The 12748-nt window shown below is 40.1% G+C and overlaps 1 protein-coding gene across 1 annotated transcript in view; it reads left to right on the top strand.

Moving 5' to 3' along the window:
- GALM (galactose mutarotase) overlaps positions 1–1828 on the top strand; it is a 53016-nt gene extending 51188 nt beyond the window's left edge. Inside the window, exon 7 of the mRNA XM_072635830.1 lies at positions 796–1828. Within this exon, the coding sequence (XP_072491931.1) occupies positions 796–873 (78 nt within the window). The 3' untranslated portion in view covers positions 874–1828. The remainder of the gene's footprint in view (positions 1–795) is intronic.
- The last annotated feature ends 10920 nt before the right edge of the window (positions 1829–12748 follow it).

Here is a 12748-nt window from a genome sequence, read left to right as displayed (position 1 = left end):
TTCTTAATTATGTGGCCTATTCATGAGAAAAAAGTATGTTGTAGTAGAACAATGGATTTTAGAGCTTGGCAATACCTTGGTTCATATGCAGTCTCTGATACTTAATAGTACAATCACCTGACCACTCTAATTCTGTAAATTGGAGCCAGTAATACACCCATCTCAGGCACTGATTATGAGGGTCCAGTGGGATGATGTATAGAAAATTGATTTGTAAACCTTAAAGTGCTATATAAGTATCAGCTGCTATTTGGGGGGGAAGGAAGGGTCTGCACCTGTGATATTGGCATAGGGAACTCCCAGTGAAGAAATTCTCTCTACCAATATAGATCGGCACCTTCTCTGCAATTTGTATTTAATTGTCTTGGGTTATTGAGAAGTTAAATAACTTGTCTGGCATCATACAACTAACATGTGTCAGGATTTAGACAGAGTTCTTCATTAGTCTGGATCCTGCTCCCTCTCCACCATACCACATTGTCATCATTATCAAGAAGGCATTGTAGCCTGGCATCCTGAATAAAGAACAGGCCTTGGAGTCAGGAGGACCTGGGTTCAAGTCCTGCTTCTGACACGCCCTGGCAGTGTGACCCTGGCCAATTCATTTGACTTTATAAAATTTTATACTTTATAAAATAATTAAGTTGCTGATCAGCTACCGATAAGTATGGATATAGGGAAGGTTGTCTATACCAGTGAAATCACGCATCTAATCCAAAACATTGTTGTCATTAATGTTGTAGCCCACAGGGCCTGGGTGTCAAGGTGTCTAACTGGTTTCTTTTCTTTACACAGCCGCATTTTCCTTGTGTCCTGCTCCATCCAGGTGAGGAGTATAACCACACTACTTGGTTCAACTTTTCTGTGGCTTAAGGAGGTCCACGTTGGCCCTACCGGATGAAGGATGCTAGCAATGGAAATACATTTAAAGCCTGTGTGGTGCCCGAGGTCCTCAGCTTCCCCTTCATGAAAGGGGAGGTATATATTTCAAGGAGCTAAAAGTAATCAACTGAGTTGAAGGAATTACAATGATAGATCCTAGCTAATTAGTCAGATTCTTAAGTACTGGTGATCTTCTAAAATGACTAACTCCAGGCTGTGCTTAGAAGTCAGCTCTGTTCCCTGTACTAATGAAGGCAGCACGAAATAATAAGGAACACAGTTCACTGCAATTCAGAGTCTCTCCCTGTAGACTCGGTGGAAGTAACTGGGGGCATTAGCACTCCGAGGACCAGAGACAGCGAAGGCTGTTGTTGGTGGTCCATCATCATTTATATTTCTTTCTTCTCCTTTCTCTTCTCCTTTCCCTTTCCCCTCTTTTTTCTTTCTTCTCTCCCTATGCCCAAGGGCATTATTTGTGGAACTCTAGGTAGAGTTTAGACTCCTTTTCTGACTGTTTAATCCTTTGTTCCTTGCTTGCCCTTCATAAAAATTGCTCCCAAGTAGTAGAGATCTGAGCAAGGGGGACATAAGGTACTTATACTTCATATTATTTGCCTTTAATATGGTAGGGGTGATTGGTTCCCCACCCCTGGTTTAATCCAACCCCCCAAAACTTGAAACTGTGTATGTAACATCTTCCTCTGTAGTCCACTTTAGTAGGAGTGAATTAGACTGAACTCAATACTTAATGGAGATGACCTGTTGGAAGTAGACTAGGATATTCGATACTACCTGTAAGTCTGGCTGCCAGAAAACCTTATTTCTAGAACAACACAATTGCCAATATTTGTATTGTATTAATGATCATTAGAATATCAGAAATACCAAATGATTTTGTTATGCACTCATGCCCATTCTGAATCAAATAAAATTCTGCACTTTGAAAGGCACCGATTCATTCTTTCAGTTAGTGGGTCAGTGTCTTGGGGAGAAGCAGCCAAGTAAAAGACATGTGGTTGATTTCTACCCTCCCATCCCTTTCCAAGTGCCAGTGTTTTTCTGAAGGAAAGAAATCCCATTAAAATATTCTTCAGTGAATCACAATCTCCCTCTATATACTTCCTATCACCTGTTCCATTGAAATCAGAAAATAGCCCTCTCTTAAAATTCCATTCTGTGTCTATAATATTTTAAGTAACTGGTTTAGATGCTGTGGATGATGAGATGATTTAAAAGCTGCAGAGCCTGTTTTGCAGAGGATATAATCTTTTGGGGGAGACTAGACTAACTAGATTAACATGTTTAAAGCAATGAAACTGATTTTTTTTTCAATTAACAGGCATTTCGTTTCTTTCCCACTCACCCTTCTGCATTTAAAAGGAAAAACAACTTTCTAGTAAATATTCATAGTAGAGAAAAACAAATTCCTATATTGCCCATGTCTAGCAATATATGAATATAAGATGATAGCATATGATTAAGTGCCAAAATAGTAAATGCAGATAATATGCCTAAGGGCTCAGGGGCATAACCCCATTTTATTCTCTACTTCTGGGGTCTTAGCAAAAGATAGAAAAAAACATGTCACTCCCCTTTATGGAAAACAAACCAGAGTAGTGCATCCAAGGCATAGCAGTTAAGTGTCTCCTAGCTTAGCCTCCCTCTGGGTTGTTGGCAGTAGTAATTCTCACCCATTATCATCTTTCTTCAACACCCCTCCCTGTGATCAATTCATTCTCACCTCCAGCTTTTTGTCACACTACCACCCGTGGTTCCTGACTTCCAGTATTAGGGAGGTTATTGCACCCTAATCTAGATGACAAACTACTGTCTTCATGTCCATTTGGGGACTTGCAAATTCAGTTATGATTTTGCCTCTTTTCCAAAGGACTATTATCATGGGTATTTGAAGGAGTACACAAAAATCTTTAGAGGGAAGCCATTTGGGAATCACTAAATGGGTATAGTAGATAGCATTCCAGGGAAATATTACTTCAATCTTGGGGGCTTAACTGGCAGCAAAGACAGCTCTGCCACAGTGATTTTCCATAACCATGTTTTAAGACCAATTGAACTTTTAACTGATGAATTGCCAGAAAGCTGACCACTGGGAGTGCATGTTGAGTGAAGACTTTTCTTATGGTACTGTAACTCAAAATAGAAATTAAGCAGAAGGGAATGTTCTCAGTGCCAGAAAACAAAACCTCCTTCCTATAGGGAACAGCTGTAACTTGGGACTTGGCTTTCAAAACTCAGCTGCCACCAAATAGCTGTTGTAACACAGAGAGATACCAATACCCAAGTGCTAGAAATCAGGACACCCTCTGCCCCAAACTCTACTAGGCAGGATAGGGGCTGCCCTACAGCATGTTAGAAGAACATTCCCATCCATGCAAAATGCTACTTATAGCAACGGCCGTTACAACATGGTGACCTGTCATATCTCAAACAGGTGGTGGGTTGACTGTAGTGCTAAGCCCAGATTTAGCCCCCACTTGCTCTGGATTCCATGTGTTTGAGGATGATGCAGTGAGGATAGTGTGGGCCCTAGAATGAATTCCCTGTTCCTCTAAAAAAAAGATGTGAATGTTTATCACAGTGAAAATTCAACCTTTGGCTCCTTTGACCCTGAGCATTTCCTCAGTTCCTCCATCAGGACAGAATGCCACAAGTTAACATATCTATATAACTTGCTTAGAGATTTACTAAAATATGAATTAGCTTTAACTGGATAGAATTCAGGTAGCTAAACCAGCTACTAATAGAAGAAAGGTTTTAATTTATTAGTATTCCAATATAACCAAGATGCATGATTTTAAAATATATTGTCTTTTAAAAAAACACTTCCAATACAGAATCCAGGTTGAGGAGGGATTCCCAGTTGGTGAGGTCCTTCAGATAATCCTATTTTGTGGATGGCTGTGTTATGCATCAATCCCTAAGACATTCCTGAGCCTCCTGGAAAAGATCGGTGATCATTCAAAGTCTGAGAATTTGACCTGTCCATCCATACTAGAAAGACCAAATGGAGGAAGAATTTCTATTGCCCATATTTCTACATCCTACAGAGCTTGTCCATTGATTTGTGCGTCTGGGGCAGACAATAAGATGGACAATGAGCTAGATCCAGAATTAAAAAGGAGGAGAGTAGGCTGGAATGCTTCAGGGCAATTTACTGACCTACCTTCCCCAAGTTGCTCTTTTCAATTTGGTGGTGTTGCTATGTGGCAGGGAGATCTAGTACAATACTGCCTCTGAAGAACTAGGGATGAGTGTCCCTCTGAGATCAATGTCTCCAAAGCATGTGGTGTGTGTGAGTGAGCAGGCTGCAGCATTACGGTCAGTAAGGAATAAAAAAAAAAACAGGAAGAAATCAAAGATTATATTCCTGAAAGAAGATGGTGACAACAAGGGCCACCAGATGGATGGCCAGAGTGCCCCTCTGGTACTCTTGTGATTTCAGGAGAAAGGGGGCAAGGCCTCCAGCATGCTGAGTTGACACCTAAGGTAAACTTTTGGAAGGAGATGGTCAAGAGTCACACAAACTTGATGAAATTGTGGAGCCCTTTGCCTTATCACTGTATTGTCATTCTCCTTAAGGCAACCATATATCAATATCACCAGACTGTTGCCTCATAGAACTGATTAAAAAATTAAGGCATATACACAAATGGCTTAGTGAAACAGAACTTTAGTGGTTTTTCTTGGCATCAGATTTGGGGAGAAACATAACTCCTCCCATCTTCCACCATGTCTGTAGGAAGGAGATGGGAAATGATTGAAGTAATTCATCTAGGAACTTGTAAAAGGCATACATAACCCATCAGTCTTGGGTTCAAACCACCTGAGTATAGGTGCTATTGTAGTAGGGCACCATTAAATTATTCATTAAACTGCTAATTAAATTGACATGATCAGCGTGATACCTTGGATCATATAATCAGCATATTAAAACAGCTTATTGAACAATGACATAGCCAAGTGACATAAACTCCAGTTCTGGGTCTGCTGGTGACTAGCTGTGTAAACTTCAGAGGAAAAACAACTTGTGTGGGAGTCATTTTCCGGGTCTGTCTGCAATCCAGGGGGTTGGTACCCATCTCACTAAGGGTCCCCGTCACTGATCAGATTTAACCCAGAGGGGAGAATCTGGCCTCTAAAGAGAGAAGTCAAGCTCTTGTCTACTTTTTACCTCTTCACGGTAGAGCCATGGGTAAAATCCCTTAAAGCTAAAATATGGCTTATGTCTAAGGTCTCTCTGAAAAGGATGAACAGAGTTTTTTCTAGAAAGGTTTTCAATGGACAAAATAAATTATGTATTTTGTGCTGTTTCAGTTTTGTCTGACTTGCCCCATTTGGGGTTTTCTTGGCAAAGATACTGAAGTGGTTTGCTATTTCCTCCTCCAGTTCTTACAGAGGAAGAAACTCAGGCAAATAGGTCAAATGACTTGCCCAGGGTCACACAGTGAGTATGTGAGGCCATATATGAACACATGAAGATGAGCCTTCTTGATTTCAGACCTGGCACTCTATCCACCTAAATCACATATGGGACAGTTATTTATTTCCTCTACCACAAAGTTCTTAGAACGCAAAAGACTCATGAGGGCACAATGACAAAGACTTAAAACGTACCAATAACTCATAACTCCTGTCAAACTCTCCCAGTAGTTTGACCTTTAAAACATCAAAACATGAAACACTTTGTGGGACTTCAGCTCTATATTATCTGACCAATTCTCTCAAGGTCTGTATATTTTGACAAGCCAGAGTGTGGCTTGGGATAATCCTCTCAACAGTAGTTATCTTCTCTTTTGAAAATCACTATAATAGCTTTAGGTAGTATCTTCTGCCAATTATCTGGACCTCTCAGTGACTCCAATGCTCTTGAATCTGAAAAGTAGCTATCAAGGCTGGAAACTTCCTTCTCAAGATCACTGTTAATGTTCATGTTCAAGGAAAGAAAAAATAGGAGAGGCATTCAAAGCCTTGATCCAGTCTCAAGTTTATTTAGATGAACATAGAGTATATTCTGTCTCTTTTTTAACTATAATTTTCCCCCATTTGCTTGCTAAGACAATTTTTAACATTCATTTTTTACAATTTTGAGTTCCAAATTTTCTGCTTTCTCATCCCATCCTCCTCCCTGAGACAGTAAGCAAATTAATATAGGTTATACATGCACAGTTATGCAAAACACATTTCCATATTAGTCATGTTGTGGAAGAGGACAAATCCAAAGGGAAAAAAAATACAAAAAAAAATAAAGAACATGAAAAGGAGTATACTTTGATCTACATTCAGACCCCATCAGGTCTTTCTTCAGGGATAGATAACTTTTTTCATTATAAGTCATTTGAAATTGATTTGGATCATTAAATTGGTGAGAATACATACGTCATTCATAGTTGATCAAACAATATTGCTGTTATTGCGTACAATGTTCAGGTTCTGTTGACTTGAGCATATTCTCTCAATACTATATGCAACTTCATAGTTGCTAAGGGAAACACTCCAGCCCCCTTCCTCTTACCATAAAGAGAGAGCTGATTCCTAAGCCACATGTGCGGAGGACAGTGAGAGGGAAAGCTGAATCCTTTTAAACCTACTGAATGAGTGGTCCTTGTTGCTCAGAAGTCAAGCCTCTTTGGCATGCTCCCTACCATCACCAGTACCATCATGAGGACCAAGGAACCAATCAAGGGATTGCTTCATCCTGTAAGAAGGAAGGTTCTTCCTCACTGAGTCACATTGTGTCATTGGATGTAGCAGGAGAGTTCATCTCAGGCCATGCTCCAGGCATACTCTGTGGGATGAACCCCAGTAGACTCATTGACTTTCCTGCATCCTACCATCCTCTCAAGTTTTCACCTCTCTCAAACTCATAGAAAAAAGCTGCATGTGCTTCTTATATCACTATTCTATCATTCACTACTCAACTCTTTGCTATCTGGCTTCTGACCTCATCACGCAACTGAAATTGTTATCTCCAAAGTTACTGGTGACCGCTTAATTGCCAAACCTGAATACTCATCCTTTTTGAACTGTCTGCTACGTTTGGTATTGTTAACCATTTCCTCCTCCTTGATCCTCTCTTTACTGGGTTTTTGTGACATTGCCATCACTTGAATTTCTACCTAAGAATTCCATCTTTTTTGCTACTTCATCATCATCTATATCACACCTAGCCTTGCCTTCTCCACATATTCTCTCTCTCTCTCTCTCTCTCTCTCTCTCTCTCTCTCTCTCTCTCTCTCTCTCTCTCTCTCTCTCTCTCTCTTCCTCTCCATCACCTCTCATATCTCTATGCACCTCACTCATACATCTATATATCCCAGTCCCAGTCTCTTCCCTGACCTTTTGCCTATTAGACATTCTAAACTGAATGTTCTGCAGACATCTCAAACCACAAATAGCCAAAAACTAAACTCATTATCCTTGTCCTCAACCTCTCCCTTCTTCTATGCTTCATTGTTTTTGTTGATACCAATATCCTTGCCCATTTCCGGGTTCATAATAATGGCATTGTCCTTGACATGTCACTTTCCCTACCCTACATATCTAATCAGTTGTCAAAGCTTATCATTTCTACTGCCACTTCTCTCACATCCCTTCTCTTCTCTCTGCTCATAGTTTCCACCTTCATTCGGGACTTCATCACCTGTCATTTGCAATAACCTCTAGGTTGGTCTCCCTGCTTCTGGTCTCTCACCTATCCCTCTAGGCCATACGTGCTACACCAAAGTTATTTTGCCTGCTCAGTCAACTCCAATGGCTCCCTTTTACCTCTAAGATTAAATATAAATTTATCTATTTAGTTTTTAAAGCCCTACACAACCTGACCCCCATTGCTTTCTAGCCCCATTGAACACTGCTTCCCTCTCCTACACTTTGAGGTGCTACCAGACTGGTTTACCTGCTGTTCCTCACCCACAGTATTCTGATATTCCACTTCTGTGCATTTGAGTTCCCTTTCCTCCATTCCTGGACAGTGCTTCTTGCCTCTACCAGAGAAGAATCCTTTTTGCTCTAGCTTCAATCCTGCCCTATACATGAAGCCTTTCGTTGTACATCCCTCCCCCAACTGCTGGTGGCTTCTCAGCCAAGCTACTTTGATTTTAACTATTTTATATTTATATACGTATTTCTTCTCTTTTTATGTATTCTGTATATACTTCAACGTCCGTGCTGCCTCTTGACTAGACTCTTAAGTTTCTTGCAAATAAACATTATTTCACTCTTTGTATTCATATTACTGGTATCTGGCACATAGTAGGCTTTAATAAATGCTAGCTGATTGACTGAGTCTTGTGTGCCTATTGACTCCTGCTTCTCTCCTGGGTGTCTCTGCTCTCTACTGGGCATATCCCTCTTCTGGTCTCATAGTTGCTGCTAGGCATTTATCCCTCCTACAAATTTCTAGGCTTCATCTTGTCTGCACCACCTGCTGGCCAACCTGCCAAGGTGTAGTAACTAGAAAGCCTCTCCTGGCTAAGGGCAAAAAATCTTTCCCCATCTTCCTTAATTTTAGTGCTTTTTCTCTTTTGCTTACCTCCAGTTTGTCTTGTCTATGTTTTCTTTTTACATAGGTACTTATATATTGTCTCTCCCATTATACTGTGAGTTCTTTGAAAGATGGGACTGTTTTTTGTTTTCGTTTTTGCCTTTCTTGCATTCCCAGTACTTAGCACAGTACCCAGCACATAGTAGGTGTTTTAATACATGCTTCTTGACTTGACTTAATTTAGTATCCCCTGGTCATAAAAATTTACTGTCTCTCTACAATAGGATTAATTGAAGGAAACTGTATTATTGCTTCTGAGGAAAAGAAAACTTAAGGGGAATGTGATAGCTGTCTTCAAGTATTTGAAGAGATTTTATGTGGAAAAGGATTGGCTGGTTCTGTTGAGTCCCAGAGGGTAGAACTAAGGAGAGCAGGTTGAAGTTGCAGAAAAGAGGCACATTTTGTCTCAGTAGAAGGAAAACCTTCCCTAACCCTTATAGCTCTTCAGAAGTGGACTGACTCCACACAGGAGGTAATAGGCACCCCCTGAGGAGAGGCCTTCACACAAAGGCTAGATAAAGTGTACCATGTCTGTCCCTTCTGCCCGACAAACTAGTAGTAGTCGTCAAAGTGCTAGGCGGTCTTCCTCCGAGATGAAAAGGCTTGTGTCCCTCTGAAAGGTCATTGGGACAATGAAGTGTTCTTTAAGAAAATGAAAGAAGAGTCTCAACAAAGAAGAAAAAAGATCTGAAGAGGCAGCGGGGAAGTCTTGAGTGAGGGGTGACACAGAGGGGAAAGAAAAGAAATACCTTTGAGCATCTGGAACTAAATAATAGGAGGCTTATTCCCCAGTCGATAAATGGTCAAAGGATGTGAACAGCAGTTTTCAGAAGAAGAAATCAAATCTGTCAATAGTCATAGGAGAAAGTGTTTTAAATCAATAATAATTAGGGAAATACAAATTGAAACAACTCTGAGGTAACACTTCACACCCATCAGATTGGCTGAGATGAAAGAAAAGGAAAATGGCAAATGTTAAAGGGAACGTGGAAAAATAGGGACACTAATGTACTGTTCATGGAGTGGTGAACTGTTCCCACCATTCTGGAGAGTAGTTTGGAACCATACCCAAAGGGCTGTAAAACTGCAAATACCTGTTGCCTCAGCAATACCATTTTGCTAGGTCTGTATCCCCAAGAGGTCAAAGAAAAAGGAAAAGGACCTAATGTATAACAATATTTAAAGCAGCCCTTTTTGTGGTAGAAAGAATTAGAAACTAAGAGAATGCTCAGCAAGATGACTACACAAATTATGGCACATGAGTGTGATGGAATATTATTATTCTTTAAGAAATGATGAAGGAAATGGTTTCAGAAAAACCTGGGAGGACCTGTATGAACTGATGCAAAGTGAAATGAGCAGAACTAGGAGAACATTGTATACTGTATTAGCAGTACTGTATGTAATGATAATCAGCTGGGAAAAACTTGGCTGCTCCGATCTATACAATGGTCCACAGCAATACCAAAGAACTCCTAACAGAAAATGCTATCCACCTCTAGAGAGAGAACCGAGGAACTCAGAATACTGATTGAAACATATTTTCTTTCAGTTTCTTTATTTTTCTTGCTTCCCTCCATCATGACATGGCTGATGTAGAAATAAATATGTTTTACATGATTTCATATGTATAATGAGTATTATATTTCATGCCTCCTCAATGGATAGGGGAGGGGAAAGGGGAAAGAATTCATAACTGGAACTAAAAAAAAAAAAGAATAAATAAATAAGTTTTTAAAAGCCTACCAAACAATACATGGCTCTTTTCAAGGAGCATGGCAATAGATCTTCTGAGGAAGAAAAAGCTGTTCATCCTTGAACCAATGATCATGGGGATCCATTGGTAGCATCAGAGTTAAGATTCAGTGAACATTTATGGTGTCTTCTATGCACCAGGCACTGTGCCAAGTGTTGAGGGGATGCAGAGAAAGGCATAATACAGACCCTACCCTCAAGGAGCTTACAATCTAACGGAGGAAGACAATACATAAAAAGAAGCTTAAAAGAGAGAGTAGAAGGGGCATGATGAAGTCTTGCGGCCAGGGTGGGAAATGATCTGAAGAGATGTGAGTTACAGGTTTGATTTCACCTTTCAAGATGATGATTTTTCTGGAGATCATGAAGTTTAGGAGAACAACTAAGTGGGAGATGATGAAGTGAATGCTTCATTTGAGGGTACCCTCCTCAAACAGAAGATCTGGGATATATTCCCAGGTATCTGCCCTCCTCCTTCTCCAGCTAGAGGGGGGTGATGAGATGTGAGGTTCACAGTTGATTTCTTCTTGCAAAATGATGAGTCTCTGGAGATCATGGAGTTCAAAAGAGCAGCCAGGTGGGAAGTGATGAGCTGAATGCCCTGGGTGCCCTCTTTAAGTGGTGGAGGATTTACGAGGAGTTCACTAATGACTACCCTCCACCTTCTCCAATCAGAGAGAGGGAAGGGCCCCTCATCAGGTGAGAGATCATCCAGTCAGGCTCAGAAAAGAGAAATAGTGTTTGATTCCCAGCCAAGGACTATGGAGGCAGTAATTTGTCAGCCTGATGTTTAAAATAAAGATGTTTGCTGTCTTCCCAGGCAGTGTAACCAAGACATACCAGAGAAACCCCCAAGACTTGTCAGATCTTAAGACTGACAATTTATCTGAGTACAAATGATAGTGCCAAAAGGGATCTAGAAAACTCTGCTAAGGATTATGAAGCACAGGGGGTGTTGTCATCACAACTGCTAATTAAAAGCAAAGGCTTTAGAAGAAAAAGGTACATTTGAATTTATTTGCTTTCAATTTCTGTATGTACTTATCTTATCCATTAAAACACAAGCTCCTTTTGGGTAGACATTGTTTTGTTCTTTGTCTTTGTTGTTATATCCTTAGAACCTAACACAGGGCCCAGAGAATAGCAGACATAGAGTTATACAAAGTCATCTGCCTCACTCTCTCTTCCAGAGTCACTGAAGTTCAGTGGCAAGACAAAAGTGAAAATGACTGACAACAGCCCAGGATACAGTGGCATCTTCCAAGTCTGACCAAACTCTAAGTGCTTCTCAGTGCAGCCTTCACAGCCATTGCAACAAATTGTTCTCATCCTCCCATTTTGCCAGGGGAAGTTGGGATGGACATCCCCCTAACTCATCAATGGTTCTGAGGCCTGTTGGTTATTTGCAGTCTGGTTTAGGCCATCTGTCAAGATGGTTCTGCGGGAGTCTGGTTGCTAAACATGAAACAGCTTCTTGGAGTCACAGGTAAAAGATGGAGATCAAAGGTAGATGAGCAGCCCTGAAAAGGGTTCAGCAGGCCCTCACATCAGAGGTGCTAGTCCTCCCTGAACACCCCATAATGAATGCTTGTTGATTTTTGACTGATTATTTTCAACGATCCTGAGCTAATTGCTAATACACATATCAAAACAAATAAACAAAAACACCCCACTTTTTTCACCCAGTGCATAACACAGTGCCTGTGCTTAATATACTTTATAAATGTTTCTTGACTTGACTTTGGCTGTAATATCTATATCTGGTGATACTATTATATACCCCAAGGAACAAAATTAGACAAGTCCCAAAGAGAGACCGATGAGTATAGGAAGTCTGACAAGGACTTTCACATAAGAAATGTGCTTATAAAAGTCATTACTGAGCACATGAATACTCAGGAAAGGAGGTGGACCAGCCATGTATCATACACAAGAAATTACTGATGAACAGGCCATCTAATACATCCCTAAAACAGGAAAAGACCAAGAAGAAAGTTTGCAGTGCATTGGGTAAATCCATTATAGGGGATTTATGAACAGTTGCAGATAAAAACAGAATTGAATAAAAAGGAATAGATGGGTTGTGAACTGTACAGGTTATGTGTTTAAAACTGGAATAAAGTTTAAGTATTTTCAAGTGGAAGATACTAAAACCCAGAGAAATTAAGATACTTGTTCAAGATCACACAGCTAATATGGGATGAAACCCAGACCTTCCAACTTTTCATTCATTACACTATGGTTCTTACAAGGTATTCCATATTTCTTAGCTTTAAATGAATTGTTCTAATCTTTCTCACACAATAGGGAGTGCCAGCTGCTTTTGAATAACATGATTGACACCCAATGTTCAACTCATTCTAAATTAACTTTAGTCAACTCTGTAGTTAAACTTTGAAAGAAGAACTTAAAGAAATCTTCCTTCATGAAATATAGAGTGTTCCCTTAAATGGTTAAAAAAAAATAGCTTAGGTCTAAAACATACACAAAAACTGAAAACTGAATAATCTTTCTGATTGGTCTGCAATATAAAACTGACATGATAGA

This window comes from Notamacropus eugenii, chromosome 1 (genome assembly GCF_028372415.1).
Source record: "Notamacropus eugenii isolate mMacEug1 chromosome 1, mMacEug1.pri_v2, whole genome shotgun sequence".
Lineage (NCBI taxonomy): Eukaryota > Metazoa > Chordata > Mammalia > Diprotodontia > Macropodidae > Notamacropus > Notamacropus eugenii.
This window is presented reverse-complemented; position numbering and strand designations above follow the sequence as displayed.